At 48.2% G+C, this 23,940-nt stretch overlaps 1 protein-coding gene across 1 annotated transcript in view; it reads left to right on the top strand.

Moving 5' to 3' along the window:
- NPAS2 (neuronal PAS domain protein 2) overlaps nt 1-23,940 on the top strand; it is a 143,005-nt gene that overhangs the window by 37,131 nt on the left and 81,934 nt on the right. The window contains exon 2 of the mRNA XM_045550257.1: nt 20,780-20,833. Coding sequence (XP_045406213.1) covers nt 20,802-20,833 — 32 coding nt within the window. The 5' untranslated portion in view covers nt 20,780-20,801. The remainder of the gene's footprint in view (nt 1-20,779; nt 20,834-23,940) is intronic.

Here is a 23,940-nt window from a genome sequence, read left to right as displayed (position 1 = left end):
TGTCTCCCAGGACACCAGATCTGGGGCCTTCTCCCCCCAGGCCCGGGAGCCTGCTTCATCCCTCTTTGATTTCCCACCCACCTCCCTTGTGCCGTAGCCTGGGCTGAGTGAGCATGTGATGTGCTGTGGAGGAAATGCAGGAACCACTTCAGCATCAAACTCTCGGTGCCCAGCACACCTCAGCTCACCTAGAGCTGTGCTTCCTGCTTCCTGATCCTCAGTTCATGACTTTGTTCGATACTCTTGTGGTGTGGGGCCAAGCTGAGGGTACTGGTGTGGGCAAGGATGCGGGTGGACACACACGGTGGCCCCCCAAAAGAGGGGAGGGTGGGGCTGGTGGAGACATCCCCAAGGGAAGGAGCCCTGGGCGGGAGCCTCAGGGGCCTGTTTTGTCTATGGTGGCTGCAGTGGAGAGGCAAGGTCTGGTCCGGCAGGCCCCCTTCCGAGAACTGACCCTCCCGGTCTGGACAGCATTGTTGCTAGCACGATCAGCTAACACTGATGAGACATTTTCATGCTGCGTGACCTCTCTCTGCTCTGCATTTCTCATTGATCGAGTAGGGAGCATTATCCCACAGCCCTCTGCAGCATGGGTGGAAGGGCAGACATCTCCCGCATGGGTGACGGGAGAGCAGAGTGCCCCACGTCAAACCCGTGCCTTTTCCCGTAGTAACTCACAGAGGTTGGCAGCCACAGTGCAGCACTCGCATTTGATCAGTGAGGGGTTGAAGAGGGGTCAGAAGTGGCAAGTCTTGATAGCTCACTCAAGAGCCTGTGTTCCTCACCATAGTGTGAGTTCTGGAAAAAGGAAGAATGTCAAGGCGGCCCCGGGGTTACCATGCTTCGTGTATGAACACCTAACAACTAACGCACTTTGTCCCAAACATGAGTTTGCAGCAGAGCTTGTTTGCCAAGTTGAGAGTCTGTAGCCTATTGGACTGTTGCAGGGCTTGGTAAAACCAGGAATTTGAAAAACAATCTACAGAGCAGGCAGTAAAGAAGAGGAGGTGTCCAAATCGCTGCTTGCTCTCTCAGCCCAGTGTTCACCGCACGCAGTGTCAGCAAGCAGAGGAATAGACTGAGGGTGTCATTGCTCCACACCCAGAGGTATTGATGCAGCCTAGGAGCTGGGGGATCCTTCCAGGCTGAGCCTGCTGGGGCTGGGGAGATCTTACCCCCCAGCCCTGCAGTGTGATGCCCTGTGATTCCTCACTGCACAGCACTCACATGTAATTAGCTGTTCCTTTCCTTTTTTCGTTAAACTTTTGTTTTGAAATAATTCTAGATTCAAAGGAAATTGCAGAGAGGTTCATGTTTGGCGTACCCATCATCCAGTTCCCCCAGTGGCAACGTCCTATGTCACTGGAGCACAATATCACAACCAGGAACTGGGCACTGGCACAGGCGTGTGTATAGTTCTGTGTCCTTTTACCATGTGTAGATTTATGTTACCACCACCACCACCTCTTCCCTTGATTTTTAAAAAAATAATTGTGGGGTCCTCTCAAACAAACTCCATGAAGACTGATTTCCTGGGGGCAGGAAGGAGCTGCTGTGCATCACAAAGTGAGGGGCAGAGATTGCACTGCATTCTAGAGTGGTGTGAGGTGCAGAGCCCTCTGCCTTGCCTGTGTGAAATCTCACACATGCACACACACACACATGCTATGTACTTTCTCTCTGGAAGACTTGAAAGTGCTTGGTGGCTGTTCCTGGGGCCTGTTCCCCTCTTGGCTGGGATAGGGGAGGAGCCCTGCTTTTTAGAGGAGAAATTGGCGTGAAGTCAGACAGTCTTGGGAGTGGAAGTTGTTTTCATCTGTAAGAAAAGGAAACTGACCCAACCAGTGGGCAGTTACTTGAAATCACTTGTCTCATACTTGGAAACATAGTTACACGCCAGAGTCTACACCGGACACCAGAGTCTACAATGCATTAGAATCTAAACAGCTAGAGGAAGAATTTGCATCCAGAAACCACAGTAGCAGATGACCCACAAGTATAGTTATTTTACTTCTTTCATGTTCAATTCCAGATAAATGGATTAATTTTTTTTAACTGACCCCACTCCAAAAAACAGACCTGGCTGGAACCCACCAGGGCCAGATATTGTCATCGGTGACTGGCTTTACACCAGGCTGTCAGCAAAGTGGGTCACAGGTGATGCAGACAAGGTCCCTGGGTCAGAAGCAGTTCACAGCACAGTCATTCCCAGCTGAGAACATCAGCGCCCTACAGAAGGGTGGGAGTCGGGTTCCTGGCCTACAACTGACTCATTTGCAAAGAGGCGTGTTAGAGCCACACATGTAGCAGCATAAACCTGAACTTCGGGTAGCCGCGTGCTCCAGGATATTAAGGATTTATGTACCCACTGTTAAGAACAGAGAGGACTGGCATTAATGGCTCTGATTTGTCACCATGGCACAGTCACAGGTGGAGAATGCTCTGTTGTAACCAGGGCTTCTGCTCCCCATGAGTTCTTAACACTCTTCCTTATCCTGCCTCCTTGTTCACCTCTGTGGTCACCTGTGCAGGTCATTCTTGCCCACAATAGTACATGGGCTAAATGACTATGTTCAAGTAGTTAGGAAACCTCATAGTTTACAAAAGTCACTTCTTATTCCACCAAATGAAGAAACCACAGTCCAAAAAAGGTCAATGATTCCTTTCCAGCCAGGCAGTGAGGGAGCCGACACCGTAGTCTCTATCTTCTGATGACATCTGCCCGTTGACTGGGCCCTGTCCCACCCAGAGCAGTCTTTCTGTTTCACCCCTGGAGGGGACGCATGGTCCCGAAGTATTTTGTGAGTTTGTGGGAAAAAATTACAGAGGAGCAGCCCCTGCTTCTGTGGGAGGCCCAGCTGGCCTCCTCTCCTCATCCTCCAAGGGCAGGGGCAGGTGCTTGCGAGAGCTTGACCCAGAGTCTGGATTATGGGGTTTTCCAAACCCAGAACTATGTCTACCATCCATGCGGCATTTTGCAAGCTGCTTGTTATTGTGTTAAAAAAAAAACAACAAAAAACATCTTTTTCAGTCTTTAAAGTTTCTCTGAAGCTGTTCTTGAATTCAATTCCTTCTTTGTCTAAATGCAAGTCACACTTTCATCTTCTCTCTTTGGCCATACAAGAGGTTGCAAGGGCACTTAGGAACTCATCAGAAAACAAACAGTACCTTCTGAAGATAACAAAGTCATTGCATTTGTTTTTCTGCACGCAAGACGAGAGATAATAGATAGAGAAATGTATGTGCTTTGTACAACTCGCTGTCCTCACCACTTCTGATATTGACGAGTTCTTCCTGCCCTTGGATTCTTGGTCTTACCACAGTATGAATAATACTCTGTTGCCATGTGACATGTATGCACATACACACACACATTAAGGCCTCACTTGTGATCAAGGCTAAAACAGATTGTGGTGCTGTTGTTATTGTTAACGTAAGTGTTCATGACCTCAAAGTGTTTGTAAGTTTGAGGCCCGAGACAGGGTGTCAGCCTGAGGTCATTCCTACACAGACTTGAACTTGGCTTCTACTCTGGTGCAAGGCAGCATAAACAAGTTTAAATCCTGTGAAAGAGGAAAGCCTCTCAAAGGAGTAATTTAGTGAGTAAATTAGAGAAAGAAGAGAGTATTTCTAGAAGAGTTAGGAAGGACTTAGGACTGCTTAACTGCTGTGTATTTAAACATTTTTTTAGTATACATGTAGAGAATTTGGCTCTGCCATGAAAAGTGGTATATTCTTAATGAAATAAGGAATGAATTGTAGTAGATATACATTGTTTCTCCCTCAGAAAAAAATGAGAAAATTTTTAAATGTTTTCATTTAAACCAGACATGTCCTTGTGTTTTATTTATTTATTTACTGGTTTCCTTTTCTATCAGACAGATTTGCAAAAGTGAAATTTATTTCTGTTTAGGTTCATAACACCCAAGAGTGTGTTTGTGTGGCCTTGGAATGAATACTTAGTCTGTTCTTAAGAATCTGATCATTTTTTCATGGACTCAATTATTTAGCATACTCTAGGAACTGAAAATTGCATGACTTTTTATTTAAGGATAGATAATAATATAACACTATGAAATGTACTGAATTGCTTGCTTAATTAAATCAAGTAAAGGGAATATTCTTTGAGATAATGCTATTGAATTAAGCAATGCTTTGAATAGTAGATAGGGCTAATGTGTGGCCTATTTATTTTAATGGCATTTCACTTTTGACTTTGTTAAATTGGCCAGATATGAAAAATTATTTATTTAAAATCAAAAAAGAATCCAAACTTCTCTCCATTTTACCCAGAATCGCAAAATTGCAGTTGATTCTGGTCTCCTGGAAACCAGGTATATGATACTTTGCTAAGCCGGTAATTGGCAGCGTGGAGTTTTGCATTGCAGAAGCTCATTAGTGAAGGGGGGATTCCACACGCCTCCAACTAGTGGGCCCTGAGCCATTCACCTTGAAAGTATGATTCAGTTCACCGAAATCTTGTCACCAGCTCTTTAGGAAGATACTCACATGTGAGCTGAAGTCCCTTATCTAGCAACCTTTCGGATTTCGAGGTACATGTAAAAGGACTTGTTTTGCAGGTTACCTGGCACTTGGGAGTATCTTGGGAATTTAAGTATGAAGCTAATTGACATCTGTGGTTAGGATCTGTTATTTAAATGTGGAACCATTGAAATGCACCTTTGGATTGTTTTTGGATAACAACCACCTGAGCTAACATTCAATGAGCTTTTACTCTGTGTCACACATTCTAGGTGCTCTACAGGTATTGTGTCCTTAGGTTGCACAAGGTGAGAAACCTAGGCAGAGAGTAGGTTAGTAAATTGCCTAAGGTCACTCGGCTAAACGACAGAGTCACGATTCGAACACAGGACCTCTCTCCCTGGACTGTTGCCTCGTGACCAGCAGAGCCTCATCTCTCTTCTTGCGTGGTGGATTTCCCCTCTCATTTAGCATCTGCTAAATAAACTTGTGAGCAAAAGCCAAGTGACAGGAGGAAGAAGGAAGGAAGAAAGGACTGATTGTTGTACAGGCTTTGCAATGATCTGGCCTCTGCCCTTTAGTTCTGAAAAATGCCAAAGACAAGGCTTTACAGATAAGGTCATTTTCTAAAAGAGGTAGGGTGGACGTTCCCAAAGTCACGGGTTTTCAGATTTTAATGTTTCTAAAATGTTTATTGACAAAACCCTCTAATACGTTTGTTATAGAAATGAAATAAAGGAGAAACAATGTCCAGCATTTTAGAAGAAAGGCCTTTATAAATTATATGTATCTGTCCTTGTACAGATTCCTTCCCTTTGGCCTGCTCTGTTGGGAAACTTCTCTGGGACCCAGACTAACTCTCACTTGCTCCTGCTCCAGGAGTACCAGTGAGCTGTTTGGGAGGTGAGCTAGGGGTCCTGTCTTCCTGGCCCCCTGGGAATCCAGCTTCAGCCTCCAGGTTTGTGCTGGGCCCTCCTGAGACGGCCTGATTCTAGAAACTGGCTCCTGGAAGTAAGTAGGTTAGCTCACCTAGGCCTCGGGGGAATTTCCCTCACAGTATCTGGTGCTTTGTCCAACTTCTGAGCCAGAGAGGCCCGAAGGGGATGCCTTTCTGTTTGGATAGCTGCAGCCCAGACCAGACACACGAACAGCAGCATCAGGACAGTGGCCTTCTCCCGGGCCTGGGACCCTGTGCCCACCAGTCCTGGGACTGCTGACTCAAGTCCGTCCTTGCCCCCAGTGAGCGTCCAGTTATTTCCAAGGAGGAGTTGAGGGGAGAGCATGTCATGCGGGTGCACTGAGGGGCAGCACCACTGTCACCCGGCCGTGTTGATGCAAATTGTCACAGCGGTGCACCTGTATAGGTGAAGCAGCCTGTGCAGGTATTGCACTGTGATAAAGTCATGAGCTGATTTGTCTTTGATGACAGGGAAATGACAGTGAGTGTCAATCTGCACTGTTGTTTTTCTGTATTTTTTGCTTTTTTTTTTTTTTTTAAAGAGCCATCTCCCTGAGCATTCTTTGTGTTTTCCTCATACCCGGCTCTCCTATCTGCCACCGGGAGGCTGGCCCGAGCCACCCAGGCTGGGCCTGGAAGCAGCTGAAGGCCTGGGCTGGCGTTGGCACCACCCCTCTCTGCGGACGGGCCCCGCATTCGCATCATTAGTTCATCACCATGGAAGAACCGGGCTGTTGAGCTGACCTACTTTTCCTGTTTGCCCACAGCAGGCTAAGCCTGTTTAGCCTTGTCCAGAGGGGCTGGGCAGAGCAAGTTGCTTCCTGAGTCGTACAGCTGGCAGTCTTCTGAGGGAGCATGGTTGAATCTGTGTGTCCCATTCGCCACTAGTCTAAAGGGTCAGAGCCCACCACCCAGGCTGGCTCGAGCCAAGGGTCCAAGCACAGGGGCATCCCGAGACCCACGTTCAGCCTCTTCCCCGGAGATCCTGCATTAGGATTATTGCTGGCAAGCAAAGCCAGGCCTCTCTCCAAACTTTAAACACAGATTCCTAAATGGAAGCTCTTGATGTCCCATACTGAGCATGTGTCCTGAGCCCTAAGAACATCAGCCACTTGTTGAGATGCCGAGAGGGTGGGAACCATGCCTGTCCTTGAAGGATTCACCACTGAGCGGGGGACAGTCCTGAACAGCTCAGGCCAAGGTAAGGCAGAAAAGAGAGGACGGTGATGGGCCATGGAGGCAGAGGAGGATATCCAGGCAGGGTAGAAGGTGTTGGGGGGAGGCACGATGTGATTGGAGGTGGGGCTGAAGTCACAGATTGGCAGCTCCTCATCCGGGGCTTTGAATGCTACACTTTGGCCCCATGGGAAGTGCTAGTGGATGTGTATGTTATTCCCCACCCACCCCACCCCCACAGACATTTGTGCTTTTATTTTTGCTGAAATATTGCTATAGTGCTGCTTTGAGGCATAGGATGGTGTCTGTTAGAGTCGTTTGGGGGAAAAAGTTGGGATCAGACATCATGATTAAATACGCTGATGCACCAGAAAACCATAAGACAGAGCAGCTTCTGCAGTTTCTCTCTCCAGCGCCTGTGTGTTTTGGACAGCAGCGTGCCTTAGGAGCGGTGTCCTGAGCCTGTGCTTTCTAATTCTGAAGGCGTGACTGAACCTTCTCGGGAGGGGGACATATCTTGGACTCTCCCTGACACCCTGAAACTACCACCCAGAGCTTTCGAGGAGGCATTGGGCTGGTGGGTGAATTGTGCATTTATTGGGGCCACTTCATTAGCCGTTTGCAAAAAGGGAGAATTCAATCTCTGTTTTAAAAAAGCAAAAACATACTTCTCATTTCTCTTGCAGTTTCTTCAGCACTATCCAGGGGCAGGATGACAGATGTGAATAAGGTGACAGATCTAAGATGTCTTTAATTTACAACATGAATATCCAAATGTATGTCAAAAATCTGGAGATTTCTAGTCCTGCCAAGGCAAACCCAGTTGGCCTTGACATGGTATAAAACTCAGACATTTCTAGAACTGCTAACACTCTCCCTTTGCTTGGCAAGCAAGACTGGCCATGGTTTCCCGCCAGGGCAGGGTCCTCCCGGAGGAAGCAGGTGGGCTCCGGTGCTTCCTGCCCAAGGTGCCGTCTGTGTCTGTTTTCGTGTCTCATCTTTCCGTCTGGATTGTCACGTCTGAAGGCCAGGCCTTTCTTCAGACGTTGGGTGTGGCAGGGCCTACTAGTGTTTCTTGAGGAGAAACATCAGCTTCCGGGCCCCTGACCCTGCTGCTCCGAGATCCCTACCTCAGTGCACCGTCCGAGGCCGCAGGGGTGGGTGGGGGGCTCCTGTGAAGTCGGGCAAGAGGGAAGGCGGCCGCCACTCTGTGCTGGAAATCGTTCTCTATTCCAACGCTGACGGCGCGTCCAGAGACATGACCGTTCCCGCAAGGCCTCCCTGTGGCAGGTGTCTCATGGCTCAGGACACAGCCCCACCTTGGAGGGGTCCTGGCAGTGCCTGGCTCTGCTGCTAATCCGCGTGGGACTTTGAACCAGGTGGCTTAGAATATTCTCTCGTTTTCATCTCCCCTCCCTCCCCGTCGTCTTTGGACATTCAGCAAATGTTTATTGAGTGCTGGCGTGTGACTCCGAGTCTCCATGCTCTAGAATCAAAGAGGGAAACTGGAAATATTCGGCCCTGTATCACTTTACCACCTCACTAGGGAGAGTTATGAGCTGCTGGTGAAGGGCTTGCTGTGGGGGGGGGGGGCACTCTGTGTATTTGGGTTCAGTCTGTATGCAGTGGCTGTCTGGCTCAGGCAGAGGCATGCCCTTCGCGACATTCAAGGGGATCAGTTGTCCTGGTCAGCTTTTTCCCCTACTGACCGCTGTTCCCTGCATCCCAGCTTCTCTGTCTACTGGTTCGTCTTCCTGACATCAGTTTTGTTCCTGTGCATCGGATCCATTCGTACACGGATATCCTGAAGTTGGGCTGATCGGGGTTTGAGGGAGGCACGTCCAGGATCGGTTCACTCTGTGGATTAGGGTCTAGGGAAAGGCTTCCCTGGGCAGCAAACACTGATGGATCCCAAGTTCCCACCGCTGTGACCACCAGGCCAGCTGGGCTTGCTTGCATCAGCCCCAACCAACCAGAATTTTCAGACAACTCAGATTTTAAAAAGAAAAGAAAGAGCCTGTCAGTGACCTAGCAGATATATCTCAACGCTTTTTAGTTTTTAATTGACTTTTTAAAAATGGTGACTTAGTGCCCTTTTGCCTATTAGTGCATCGTTGTAGATGCTATTGAGGTGTCCCTGAGGTTGAGGGCCTGGGCTGGGTGTGTTCTGGCGGGGAGGGCTGTCATAGAACAGCTGGACAGATCCGGGGTTTCCTCGTCCACCCACCTTCCTCCTGTCAGTGTGTGCTGGTGAGTTCTTGGCTCGTTGGGAGTGAGACAGGATCCTCCAGGTCTGCTTCTGTCTGTGTACTACGTGAGGTGTGTAGCTTTGCCAGGTCTCAGCATGACACACTTGGATGATGGCAAATGAGGTCACGCTCTCCAAGGGTTATTAGAAAGGCCCCAGCCTGGGTGTGATGCTGCCGCAAGGTGTGCTGGGCCTCTGCAGCGGGCTGGCCACGTCCAGAGAGCAGGCCAGGCTCAGAGGTCGTGGGCACTCTCAGCTGGCCTCAGGGGCCCACCTAGGGCCCCTCACCAAACCACGTTTGGCTGTAGGGGTAGATGGTGGGGGGAGGCATGGCAAAATTGGCTTCAATCTAGCGGTCAACAAAGGAGCCATTCAGGGACCTCCCTGACAGTCTCTACCCTTGAATGCCCTCTGCACGAAGTTGTGCAAGCCTGTCCCTGGACCCAGGTCAAAGTGGGAGGAGAGGTGAAGGTGCTCTGGGCAGTACTACAGGGGTAACTGCACCCTCAGGACATCAGACCAAAATGCAGTCAGGAGACCAGCCGTCCAGAACTGCTTCAGGCTCCTTAGGTCCCCCATTTTCCCTCACCCCTTTGGCACTTTGTACAAACTGTTCCTTCCACGGGGATGCCTCTCCCATCTCGGCTGCATGGTATTAATACAACAGAGAGCCAACGGAAGGAACAGATGAGGTGCTAACTTCATGGATACCTCCTAAAAGTGAGTGAGTGAAGTATAGTCAATCACAAGAGCGTCGTGCAGTGTGGAGGAAGAGAGCGCTCCGCTGTTGGTGGTGTCCCCAGCGCTCCCTGTGGGCACCTGCAGCATCAGCAGGGGCAGTAGGCAGGAGCGGCTGGCCACGTTCTCTATTTAAACTGCAAATGAAAGAGTGATGATTCCAGGGGAAGAGGGAAGACTATGGAAAGTAAGGGTACTTCGTACCAACAAGGTGTGTGGCGCTGGACACGGGTGGGCCAAGTGACCTGCGGCTCTGAAGGTCCCGGCCTGTTCTCATTTGAAAGTCACGGTTTCTGACCACTGCGCCGTGGCAGAGGAGGCGATTAACCAGGTGAGGAGTCCTAGTGGATCCCCATGGCGACTGTGGGAGATGAGTCTCATCCACGTTAGTGTACAGGTGTGGTCATCGATGCACGTGCTTTCTAAGGCCACGAACACTAAGTGAAGGAAAGAGGGTGGAGGGCCTTGCAACCTAGACCTGGTCAGCTCCCAAACTAACTGCTGCCTCCCACACCTAGCAAACCTTGTTAGCGAAGACACTGATGGGGAAGACTGAGGAAAGTTTGGTTAGTTATTGGAGCTCTGATGTTAAACCCAAGATTCTGCAGCCTACGTGTCCAAAACTAATTTGACTTCTGTTTCAAGGACGTCTTCTTTTTCTTTTGCTCTCCTTGCAACCTTGAGTGTAGCGAGGATCACTGCTCCTGGACCTGAAGGAGCACTGGGGGAACAGTTACGTGGAGGGGAGCCGCTGGGCTGGAGCTGAGTTTTGTGGATTCATTTTGGTTTTTCTGCGGCAAACAAAGGCTTTCACTGACTCAGCTCCAACCATGACTCATAGATCTCCTTTTCCCCTCATGCTGATTTTTCTAGGCCTCTTTTGTCCACACCCTGACCACACACGGTCACCCATCAGCATCACCGGTTGACTCAGGTGGACACCATGGGGTCCGAACTCTTGATAAAGAGGTCCCCTGAGAGGAATATTAAGTAATTGGAACCTAAGTGTCAGAGGTCGCAAGGATAATAAGTCGTGTTGGGATGGCTCTTCAATCCAGATGTCGTGACCATTTCTATTTTGGAAATTCTTTGCTGACCAAACGATGTCATTGTAAATTTACTTAATAACAAATTCTCTAACTTTCTCCATCCATTCCTTCACTGGCTATGTCACTGTCTCCCTGAATAATGAATCATCAGATCCTTGGGGAAAGGAAAACAGGAAGGAAGAATCGTGTCTGTAACAGGCAGGCGACAGCTCGGCCACAGCCTGGCAGACGCGGGTGGTAGCGTGCGCTTTGGTCACAAAGCTCGCGGAAGGTCTTGATTTCTTCTGTGTGAGGCCCCCGCAAGCGCCATGAGACACGGCTCCTGGGGACAGGCTGGAGTGGGCTAGTGCCAGTTAAGGTTGGGTCTGTCGGCCTTGCCGTTTCCAGGTCGCAGAATGTGCTGGAACATGATAAGAATCCCTTAGTCCGAGGGGAATTGGGATTGCAGGAGCAGCCAGCCCCCAGGTTTCCGCAGTCCATTTGCTTTAGAAAAACTATTTTTTCCCCAGTGAATGAATCATTGTAACCCGAAAAGCCGTTCCCTAGAGAGAAAGACTCAAAATATGGAAGTTATTTCCTAGTTCCCCAAATGACAAAGGGGAACAAGTGAGCGTCGCAGTTCATCGGCAGCTGTCTCTCAAAGCCTTTTCATTTCCTACATGTAATGAGGAGAAATCATTACCAAGCTCCCATGTGTGAGGTACAGACGTTAATCCAAACGCCATGAGGTCCCCTCCCCGGGGACTGTGAGAGGACAGAAGGTGCACGCTCTGTTGCCAATAAACAAACCCCCGTCGGCTGGGGAGTTCTGTGTGCTTGGTTTTCCCTCTATTTCTATATTTTCTCTTTTAATGAACTGAATTTACCAGACTTAGTTGATATGATGGGGAGGAGTATTAGGATTTTCCAGTTGGTTGGGACCTATAATTCAAACCACTTCTCAGCCAATTTGAAAACATCATGATTTTGTGTTGTGAAAACATTGGCCTTGCAACACAACAGACTCAGGGTAGCCATTCCAGGGGAAATTTATGGTGATACAGAGTGACAAACTGGGCCTATAAAGACTTTACAAAGCAGTCTAAATTAAAAGACACTGATGAGGAAGGCTGAGTAGTGATTCTGGTGATTCTTTAACATGGGTTGGCAAACTACTGTCTGGGGACCACATCTGGCCCACAGCTTGTTTTTGTAAATAAAGTTTTATTGGAACATAGCCATCCCCATTCACTTACATATTGTCTCTGGCTGCTTTATGGCAGAGTTGAGCAGTTGCAACAAAGACTGTATGGTCTGCATCGAAAATATTTACTGGGTGGCCCTTTATAGAAAAGTGTTGCTCATCTCTGCTTTAGTAGAATAACATATATTTCCATATATGTTGCATGCAGCCTTCTCTGCAGACCCAGGAGTGAGCTGCCTGCCAGTCCTCAGGGGGTCACCGTCACTTGCACGATTCGTTATTCTCTTGTCTTGCTTGCTGACGCACTGTGGGACTCAGGGCAGACGTGCTTGGGAAAATAGTCATGCTGCCATTTGCCCGGTCCCCATTCACCACGGGCCAGAATTCCAATCAATTGTGTAGCAGGTGGCTGTGAGAAAATGTTCTAGAGCCCTTGGGGCAAAAATTTCACCTGGGTACTGTAGATGTCATTTGCAGGCCTCACTTTTGTCCTTCAGTTCTATTAAAGTTGATAGATATTTATTAAGGGTCTGCTGTGTAAATGATGACCTCAGTCACTTCTGTGTTTACGCCACATCCTGTTGCATTCCTGCTAAGTTATTACGACCTGGTCCACCACTCCAGACAGCACTGAGTGTGCACCATGTGTACACCATGCCCACACGCATGCACACATACACACTCGTTTTCAGCACTGACTGGTAGGAAGGAGCAATGATCCTGCTCCTCCCACAGACGTTTGACAGATTTAAGTACCAGTTTCTACTACTGTTAGCCCTTTACCTCATTGTCTTTATTGATGTTGTGATTAATATTAAATAGTAGCTGAAGTGTTTTGACTGTGCTGGGGGTTTCTCATGGATTTCTTCTCATAGCCACACGGTGAGGGGGGCCCTTCTGCTGTCCCCACTTGCAGATGGAGGACCAGGGTGGAAGCCGGTGCACTTGCCCAAGGTCACACATAGCTCCTGAGGAGCAGAGCCAGGGTTTCAGCTTGGTTGTGCTGACTCCAGGCCACCACTGCCTCCTCCCCTTTACAGATGTGGACGCTGGACCCAGGGCTGTGACACCCAGCGTGTCCCAAGGGTTCTGCCTCCCAGCGGCAGGTGTGGCTCCCTGCCAGTGCCATGGGGCCTTCTGGGCCCACCCAGTGCTTTATTGGCCTTGCGTGGTCTGATTCTCCAGCTGGTCTGCTTCCTGGGCCTGGCGCGAGTTCCTTCGCCCACCCCCTCTGCTCAGTGGTCTCTGCAGCCCTGCCGGAGGCAGCCACAGGTGGCCCCTAGGGGCGAGGCAGGCCCAGGCCTCAGCTGGAGAGCCTGTCTTGGGTGCCGTTGGCTGTAAGGTGCTCTTCCCTTACTACGGCCCTTCCTGTTCCTTTCAGGAGCCCCTCTCTGAAACCTACGTCTTTGTGATCCCTGAGTTGGTGTCTGTTTCACCCCATGGTGAGGATGTGTTTTGTAAAATTCAAGGCAGACAAGAAGAAGGGATGAGGTGTAGTGTCACCTGCCTTAGCCAGGGGCTCAGCAACCACAGCGAGAACATCAAGGGTAAGACAGTTAGGCAAGGCAGGTGTGCAGTGAATGGGATTCACCTTGAGCTTTCTGTGCAGCAGTGTCACGCTGGGTCCTTTACTGTGTGCGTCCATGCAGCCATGCCCTCATTCACACCTCACACAGTCTTGCTGCCCGGTGGGCATTAGCCTTGTGTAAGGAATGAGAGGAACAGAGGCTTGTGATGTTCAAGGGGCTTGCTCAAGGTCAGAAAGCAAGTGGGTTGGAATGGAAATTCAAATCAGGCTGACTCTGAAGTCAGAAACCCCCACCCTGAGCAGCAGTGGGTGGAGAAGAGCCAATTGAGTCAGCGCAGGAGAAAGGCCCAGGCTCTGCTCTGTCCCCAGAGCCCTGTGTCCGTGGGCACCACTCAGTCTTGCTGGGTGGTGGTGCTTCCTGATTCGTAAATGGAGGACAACTGCAGCCAGCCCATTCCACCCAGAGAAGTGATGGAGATGAAGTGAGATTATGCTTTTTCAGAGCTTGGCAGTGGCCAAGGGTTGGCGAGGGAGCCACTGGGCCTTCCTGAAGTCCCCTGATTGTCATTTCCGTCCAAGTGGATTTTCCCTTCAGTCCGTAGCTCCTGCACACACAGCAGTTTTTGTTTTAATTTTAGCCATCAGGATGTGGTCGTACCTTCAAATGCATTTTGCAAGTATACCCTGGATCAACCACAACCATGGAGGGGTTTATGGGAGTGAATGTCAGGCAGTCACATGGGAATTCAGATAGCGGTTTGTCCCCACTGCATCCATCCTCTCCCCTCCTCTTCATCATTCCTCATGCATTTATTGAGCACCTGATATGGGTAAGGAGCTGGGCTAGACTTGGTGAAGTGGGTGAAGATGCATTCTGCCTAATCCTTGCCATCAAAGTAGAGAACCTGGTTTTGAGTGTCTGCTGCAGGCCAGGCTCTGCAACCTGATTGAGTCCATTTGGAGCCACAGCTGTCCTCCCAGGCAGGTATCTGCCACTCCTCGATCAAAGCCCCCAACACCTTCCCGTCTCACACAGAGCAAAAGCCAAAGTGCCCTGCCCTCTCTGCCTTCCTCTTCCCCTCACTAACTCCGTCTGCCACACCAGCCTCATGACTGTTTCTTGCTGTCTTTGCTGTCTGGGGCCTTCCCCAGGGGTGTCCTCATGGCTCACTCCCTCAGGTCCCAGCTCACACAGCATCTTATCAAGGAGGCCTTCTGGGACTCCCTAGAACGTTCCATGACTCCCTAAAACTTCTGAGAAAGACTCTTCTACCCACCCACCTCCACAGCACTCCCCGTCCCCCCGGTGCTCCTTTATTTTTCCCCATGGCAGTCACAGCCAGGTGACAGGCCCTGGGTGCACTTACGCACTTGCCTGTGGCCCGCCCCCACCCCTGGGACACACATCCCTACCCCACATGAGCACCACGAGAGCGGGGCCTTTGCCTGTGGTGAGACCCTCACTGCCCAGCCACTCAGGAGATACCTGCTGAATCACTGAACATCGCACACGGATGGCACATTTAGTGGGTTAGTGAATACACTTTCCTGCCTTGTCACAGAGCTTAGGAGGAAAGGCAAATAGGAGATGCCGTGTACATGGATCAGAGCCCTCAACGTCGTTAAGATGTCAGTTTTCCCAAAATTGATCTATGGATTCAACACATTCCCAATCAAAATCGCATCAGGCATTAATAGAAATTGACAAGCTGATTCTAAAATTTACATGAAAATGCAAAGACCCAGAATAGCCAAGGCAAACTTGGATAAGAACAAAGTTGGAAGGCTCACTCCACAGTGGTGTCAAGAATTACTGCACAACTGCCAGTTACGATAGTGTGGCACTGGCATAAAGATAGATAAACAAGGTGTCGTGGAGTTGGAAAATATAGAATAAGTTTGTTTAAACAGCAGATCAGTTATATTTTCAGATGAAATGCTCAGTGTGTTTCCAGGTGAACGGCCTTTATGTGTAAAAGCAAAGCAGTGGGTCTAATTTCTAATCTGATAAAAGTTCAATAGTTATATTGAACTCGAGTCTAAAAACAGGGAAAAACGTGTACTTGGTACTTTTTTCCAGATTAATTGATCTACTGTTTTAAATTTAGAGATTCTTCACCTGGAAAAAAGATATCTCACAGTTGAAGAAAAACACATTGCACATATTATGAATAAATGTAACTAACATAAGTTTATCACCACCTCAGCCAGGTGACGAAAGTCAGCATCAACAGTGATAAGTCACATTGACAACATGATGTGATGAGAAAGGATACTTTATCTCCAGGGCCTTCCTCTCAAAAACCGACATTCCCAGTCTGACTTTGAGAAAAACATCCAACAAACCCAAACTGAAGAATATTCTGCAAATACTACTCAAAATTGTCAAGGTCTTGAAAAACAAGGGAAGTCTGAGAATCTAGCACAGCCTGGAGGAGTCTTAGGAGACATGATGATAAAATGTAATGCGGTGTCTTGGATGGGATCCTGGAACTAAAAAAGCACATTAGGTAAAAAAAAACTAAGGAAAGATGAATAAAGTATGGCCTTTTCTTAATAATAGTGTATCAATATTGGTTCATTAATTGTGACTAATGTACCATACTAATGTGAGATGTTAATAATAGGGGAAACTAGGTGCAGGGTGTATGGGATCTCTGCTATCTTTGCATTTTCTGTAAATTTAAAATTGTTCTAAAAAGTAAAGTTTATTTTTTTAAAAAAGTTTATCCTGTATATCTCAACTCTGTAGACATCCTGTAGATAAATGGAGTGGAATAGTGTGTAAATACATATATGCAATATTTGATGAAAGTACAAAGGCAATTCAATAGGGAAAGAAATGTCTTTGCAATAAATGATCCTGGAGCAACTGGATATCCATATAGGGAAAAAATTATCCTTGACCCCTATCTTAGACCACACATAACATTTATTTTTGCAATGGACTATGGTTTTAAATGTGAAAGTTAAATGATAAAGCTTCTAGAAGAAAATACAGGGTAATTCTTCACAATATTGAGGTGGCAAAGATTTCTTAGGACACAAAAATTGCTAACCATAAAATAAAAAGTTGATAAATTGGACTTTATCAAAATTAAAAACTGCCCATCAAAAGACACCATCCAAAAAGCAAAAAAGCCAGCCACAGACCTGGAAAAAGTGTTTGCAGTACATATATCTGACAAAGTACTGGTATCTAGAAGAGAGGGATGATGACAATAAACAGCCCATTTTTTTAGATGAGCAGAAGAATTAGATTCCTCAGAAAAGAAGGTATCTGAATAGCCAATAAGCATATGAAAAAATGCTCTACATTGTCACCATCAGGGAAATGCAAATTCAAATCCCAATGAGATCCCACAACACACCCACTATAATGACTAAAATTAAGAAGACTTACAGTACCAAGTGTTAGTGAGAATGTGGAGCCACTGGAACTCTTGTGCGCTACAGGTGCAAATATAAAATTGTACAAGCACTTTGGAGAACAGCTTGGCAGTTTTTAATTAAGCATACGGCTACCCTATGATCCAGCAATTATACTCTTAGGTATATACACCCAAGAGAAATGAATACATATTTCCGCAGAGAGACTTGCATATGACTTGTCACTGGTGATGTTAGTTTTGACCACTAGGTGAAGGTAGTGTCTACCAACCTCCACTATGAAATTACTGGTTTTCCTTTGAATTAATACATATCTTGAGGCAGATACTTTGAGACTATGCAGTTATCCTATTTCTTCCCCAGTTTTTTCCCATTAATTTAGCATCCATCAGTGGACCTTGCTGTAACAATTATTACTATGGTATACCGATGGTGATTTGTCTATTTCCCTTACTCCTGTCTACCTTTATTATTTGGAATTCTTCTGTAAGGGAGAGCTGTCTCCCTCCCTCCCCACCCCCCATTTATTTATTTATTTATTTATTTGTATCAGTCTAGACGCATAAATATTTAGTTTACCCCTTGGGTTATAATCAATACTGTTGTCACTCAGATTATCCCAGGATCCCCTTTCAGGCTCTCATTGTTACTGTTGGTCCTTATTTCTTGCGTGATTAGTTGCTAGGTGCAGATGCCTGGACTTCGAATTTGGGGAGATGTAACAAGTCTTAAAAAGACCCAAAAGAGTTTGCATTCTAGGAAAACCAGAGAAACCCAGAACTGGAAGACCCCTAAGAAATGAAGGTTACGGGGCATTCTGAGCATCTTCAGTGTGTGCCTTTCTCTCTGCCCCCAGGCTCGCCTGGGCTGAGGACACACACAGGCTCCCAGCCTCCGCGTCCTGGAGAAGGGGCTAACAGGAGACACAAGCGGGAGATGGGGGTGGGTGGAGAAGGAGGTGAGGGCTTTTATTTCCTCTGCTACCTTCTTGGCTGTGTCCCTCAACCAAAGGCCACCCTGGAGGACAAACCCCTTCCAGGTTTAGGAAATCATTTCCCTCTCATCCCTTCACCCTTAGGATGTTAGCAGCTCTGCTGTTATCAATCTCGGGTAACCACACTAACCCTCTTGGTTCCCTGCCCCCCACCCACACCTTTGCCAAGAGCTGCATTGCAAATACGCCCTCCTCAAAGGATCCTGACCTTGCCATCTGCTTCCTCTCTAGACCCTGACTCATGAATGTGAATGTTTCACCCATGGGGGATATATGGCTATCTGGAGTAAAGACACTGCCACGTGCCTCTGACGCTGGTTCTGAGGGTTAATCACATCACCATTGTTTACTGAGCTCCAAGCAGGATCTCCTGTGCCTTCATTTAAACTCCTCTTCTGTGGCACTCTGTAGTCCCAGAAAAATAGCTGCTCAAAATCCTTCTCACCGGAAACTCTTTATACAGCTGAGAAGCGTCATGGTCACCCCCTAAACTTGTCTGTGATTCCTTTCACCTGACCTCGGAGGGCTTCCTTTCCGCCCCTACGCCTCTGCCTCGCTTGCCTGTGGGCCCTGCAGGGCGTCTGGGTTGTGAAGTGCCAGAGCGACTCTGAAACGCAAGGGGAGCCGCGCGCCCACGTGCACGGCAGCGCAATCCACAGCCGAGGACAGCGGACGCAGCACACGTGTCCGCCGCGGGTGCACGCGTGACCTAGACAGGTCTGTCCACACTGTCGAATGTCATTCCGCCTTAGGAAGGAAGGAAATTCTGACACGTGCTGCGACATGCATGAACCTTGAAGACACTGTGCTAAGCGAAATAAGCCAGTCACAAGAAGAGAAATACTATATTATTCCACCTACAATCACGAGTCATCAAATTCATAGAGGCAGAAAGCAGAATGGTGGTTGCCAGGGGCTGGAGAGAGTGGGCCATGGGGAGGTGTTTAGTGGGTACAGAATTTCCGTTTTGCAAGATGAAAGAGGTTCTGGAGATGGGTGGTAGTGACAGTGGCTCAACAATGTGACTATCTTTAATACTACTGAGCTGTACACTAAAAAATGGTTAGGATGGTACATTTTATTATGTGTATTTCGCCACAATTTTTTTAAAGTTAAAAACAATACATGGGGTAAAGATGGGAGACAAGAGAGGTGACAAAATAGTAAGGACGTTGGTATGGAGCTTCTGTGGCAGGTGCTACAGTGGCAGGTGCAGTTCAGCCAGTGGCTTAGACAGGGCTCAGGTGAGACGTCGGGCAGGGAAGAGGGAGGGGCGGGGAAGAGGAGGAAGTTGGGTGTGGGTCAATCCAAGCTTCATGGATTCAGGAAATGTTTAAGGATAAACAGATATAAATCAAAGAAGATGTGGTCGATAAAGAATAGCTATTAGTCACTTTTAGATGCTTAGTTTATGACTAAGCAACTCCGGTCATCCAAACAGGATCCCAGGACCTCAGGATAGTGGACCGAAAGCTGCAGCACAGCCCTCCTGTGGACACGTTCTGTCCAGTGTGTGTCCTGGTAAGGGACGTGGCTTGACTGGGTCCTTGCTCATGCCGTGGGCATGTGGGCAGCTGCCACTATCCTTGGAAGCACAGGCCTGAGGTAGGGTGTCAGTAAATGAATTGACAATGCATTGTTCATGTCGTAAAACTTTGAACAGATTCCATCTGGAAAACATTAAGCACAGGCCTGTTTACAGATGTGGTAACTCTGATTTAATTATGATACAAGCCTCAACTTCTAAACAGTGTTTCTCGCTAGTCTATCACTGACTGTGTCTGCCGCTGACTGCACGGGGCATGTATGTAAACAGAGGCCATGGCTGCAGGATGCCTCTTCCTTGCTTTGGCTTGTGCACATAGGTGACCAAAATCACAAAACTAAATTATTGCAGAGAAAGACTCGTTTGCTCCATTAAAAAATTTTATCTAAATCTTTAAATGTTGGGAGTAATTTCTAGCATTGGTTTTGAAGTTCTGACTTGAGACGCTGTGTGTTGAGCACAGATGCCTGTGGGCAGTGGTGATTCGGCTTCTCTGAGGTCACCACCCTTACCTCGGTCACACTGTGCTCTCTCAACCACCACGGCCTTCTGCCTACAGTTCCCCCAGCGGGCTCTGGCTCTCAGACACCCTGAGAATGGTTTGCTGGCTGGCGGGACAGCATCCCAGATGGGCGGGGCTCTGGAAAGTGTGTGAATGAAAGAAGGAACCGAGGATGTGGCTCTAAGGAGTGAAGGGATCCAGGGCCTGTGTGTGGTGGGGGAAGAAACCGGATCCGTGGGCCCGAGAGGCACAGAGCCAGTGGCCTGGGAGAGCAGAGGCTCCAGGCAGTGAGGAAGAACATTCCTGGATTGTTACTTAATCTTTCACATCTGTGCGTCTTTGCTGCCCAGGGGCGAGTAAGTGCCTTCAGGGAAGGACTGTAGATTACACCCCTTTGGGGCAGATTCCTACAGACCACCTGTCAGAGGAGTTGGTAAATCTGAATGGACAGATAAACTAACGCTCTCTTTTAGGATGTCCTCACCAGCCACTGGGGTCCTGTGAGGAGGAGGGAACATGCCCTGTGGACGTTACTAACAGATCACAGGCATGTGTAGGAGGTGCTTGCTGGCTTAAGGATTGAGATAAACGGAACCCCTAGGATCTGTGAGGTCAAGACACTTTTTCAAAATATCATTAACACATTATTTGCTTTTTTTTTTCTTTTTTAAATTTCCATTCTCTCACGAGTGTACAGGGGGCTTTTCCAGACGCTACTTGACATCTGATGACTTCATTGCTCTGACTCCTGGTGGAAGGAGTGCTCGTGTGTTTAAACATTGCTCACTTTTAACCCACATAGGCAGTAACGCTTTGGAGTCCCCAGTGAATTTTGAACACGTAAAGGGGTGCTGAAACCAACCAGTTTGAGAACTGCTGGGCTAAGATATGTGGGTTAGATAAGACCAAAATGATGACAACCAGAAAGACATGTAAGAAAGATCTAGAAGCAGACAGTAATCGTCTGTTCTTTTCTCCCCCCCAGGAAAAACTGCATAGAAAATCTAATGGATGAAGATGAGAAAGACAGAGCAAAGAGGTAAGCAGGAGCTGCCCTCCCTGCACAGCGGCGTCCTCGGCGGGCTGCCGGCCCGAGTCTCACCTGCCTGCGCTCCGTGTGAACGAGGACACACCAGCAGCAGACAGGCGGTGTGGGACACGTCAGCGCATTCTCCCCTTGAGATAGTGCCATGCTCTGTGTAAATGCTCTAGACCAGCTCTCTCGGGTTTGCTCCTCACTGCGAAATTGCTCGTCGTCGGGGACTCGCCCAGTGGTCTGTGTTGTGAACACGCTCGTGTGCTACCCCTGTTGACTCTGGTCTTCTTGCAGGGGCCTCTGGCTTTGCTTTTCCAGGACAGCTGCTGATGAGCAAGGCAGGCTGATTAGAGCCCCGCAGGCCTGGCTCTGTTGTTGGGGCGCTGCCTGGCTTTGGGTAACATTAATAATAGTCGTAATCACTGCCACACGGTGAGTGTGCAGTAACCACCCGGTGCTGTGCTAAGCACTTTCAGGTACATCAGCTCAGTTTCCTCATCTGTAGATTGGAGATATCATAGCCGCCTTGCACTGTGGTTGGCTCAGCAAGAAAGACTAGCTTGGTAGCTGGTATGTGGGAGCTCTCATAACCCTGTCGCTGTTTGTCCCCTCATTGGACATTTACCGAATACCTACTAGATGGGAGGTAGAGCGATATAGTTGACATTTAGAAAGTCAGGGATGGTCAAATGTCATCTAGTTCACATGGTTCGCCCAAGTTGGCATTTACTGTGCCTAACTCTGGGGAAACATCGGGGAGTAGGGGGCTGCCTGGCCATGTGGAACGCATGGCTTGGAGGCCGCTACAGAACGTTAGGGTGCAGGGTTGCAGGCCCAGCCGTAGAGCCACGGCAGCAGGGAACGTCCTCTCTTGGATGGCCTTCATCACAGCCTCCTTCCTCCGTTCTCATCCTTCTCTGCCTCTGCCACAGTTTATATGTGGAGGGCTCCATTCTCTGTGACAGCCTTGTGAGCCTGTGCAGCTGAAGGGTTTGCCCACTTCCCTTGACGGAACCCACTGCCTGGTTGTCACTTGCAAACCGCGGAGCCCTCAGAGGCCACCCAACCTGGCAGCAGTAGGGTGGCTGTCCTTCCGTGTCCCCTGGCTTGGCAGCTGTGAGGACCACAAGTGTCCAGCCACCCTAGACCTGCTAGATCTGAGTCTGCAAGGTATACGGGGAGCCTGGATTGTTTTAAACTCCCCCAGTATTTCCTTTAACAAAATCGGGGATCAGCGAAGTGGCCAGCAATGTATAATAGATGGAACAGGGTTGGCCTGGGACAAGGCCCGGGAACCTGGGCCGGTCAGCACTGGAGGCTCATGGTACTCTTATTTCTACTTTTCCATATGTTTCAAAATTCCTGCAATAAAAATTCAAACAAACAACAACACAGATAACCCCCCAGCTCATTCTAAAGTAACAGGCCCTTCACTTGGCTTTGGGAACCACGGCTCCCCGCAGAGGTGCTTTGCAAACTGAAGTTACAATCTACAAGGGTTGCAAAATCCATCTGGGTCCCAAGCAACAAGCTAACAAATAGACCAACCCAGCCCACACCAGTCCTCTTGCCCCCTCTCGTGGGCAGACTAGCTTCCAGTTCTTTCCCCGGGGATACCTTGCCTTTTGGTTTCCTCCAGCAGGCTGTGGCTGGAGTGCTGGGGACAGACCCGGGCCCCGGGCCTGGCCTGCCCTGTGCTAGCTAATGAATTCTGACAAACTCTCCATCTCTCTAAGCTTCCGTTTTCTCACCTGCAACACAAGGGTACTAATGTCTGTCCTGCCTGCCTTCTGGGTCATCCTGGGAATCAGCCACAAAATACACTGAGGGGCTCTTTTTAAGTATTCAGCACTGCATCTATGTGAAAATTCACCACACTTGACAATGATCCATTTATTCATAATAAGGGTATTCTTTTTAGCAATAATGGAAAGAACAGCAGTGGTGGCCAGCATTCATTAGGTGCTTCCTGTATACCCCAATCTATACCCCAGTACCAAGCTGAGTACTTTTGTATGCATCATTTCATATCATCTCCTCGACCTTCTTTTGGGGTGTGTATCATTGTGATTCCCATTTTACAGATGAGAAAACTAAGGTTCAACAAGGTTGAGTAACTTGTCAGAGATCAGAAAGCTCTAGTAAGTGGCAGAATGAGAAGTCAGATACAGGATTCCTTAACCTTGGACTCTGATAATCCTCTGGACCACAAGAGACTCTCTTCATGTAAGAACAAATTCAGTCTTCCTGGTAGACCAGACTAAGAGCTGCATTCTGATGTGACTTTGGAGTCCACAGGAGTTTTACTTTTGCCATCGTCATCTTCGCTATCACTGTCCCAACCCCCTAGAGACTGAGCCCTGCCTTGCTGGTGCACTGCTCACCTCTATATCAAGAAGAGATAAAAATGAATGTTTAGGCTCTACTATACACAGAAATCAGCAAATATAGACATGCCAAAAAAAATCTGGGCTAAAAGATCCTAGAAATAAATCACTTTGTGTGCAGTTTCTTTTCCTTTATTCCCCTCCCCTTTTGCTTTGGGCCATGGGCATGCCCCACCCCCACCCCAAAACTTCTCTGCTTGGAAACCTCCTTTGCACAACCGCCCAGGCGGTAAGACTGCTGGCCACACTCCTCCTCTCACCCTCAGATAGGGACACGGGTTTAGGGTGTTTGGTAACATCCAGAAAAAACAGCAATAATGCAGTATCTGTCCTCACACTTGGGAAAAACAAAAATAAAACGAACACAAACTAAGATTGTATTCTTTTCAAGGCAATTTTTATTGGAGCACCTTGGGAGACCCTTGCCCAAATCCCACCTGGAGGCCGGACCTGAAATGTTTTCACTCTCACAATATTTTTGATGAGATTAGAAATGTTTTAACTTGAGGTCAAAACTCTCATTGGCCTCAGAAAACATGCTTTGTGTTAGGCAAGGCTTTCAACACTTTGGGGAATTCATGGTGTATTGGATTGTTTGATCAAGTATTCTGAGCCAGGGCATGGTTCCACTTTCTTCTGTGCATTTGCTTGTAAATCCACTGAGTATTAATTGAGTGCCTGTGGTGTGTTCAGAACTGTGTGCTATTTTCTTTAGGGAAGATG

Source organism: Lemur catta, chromosome 4 (assembly GCF_020740605.2).
Source record: "Lemur catta isolate mLemCat1 chromosome 4, mLemCat1.pri, whole genome shotgun sequence".
Classification (NCBI taxonomy): Eukaryota; Metazoa; Chordata; class Mammalia; order Primates; family Lemuridae; genus Lemur; species Lemur catta.
This window is presented reverse-complemented; position numbering and strand designations above follow the sequence as displayed.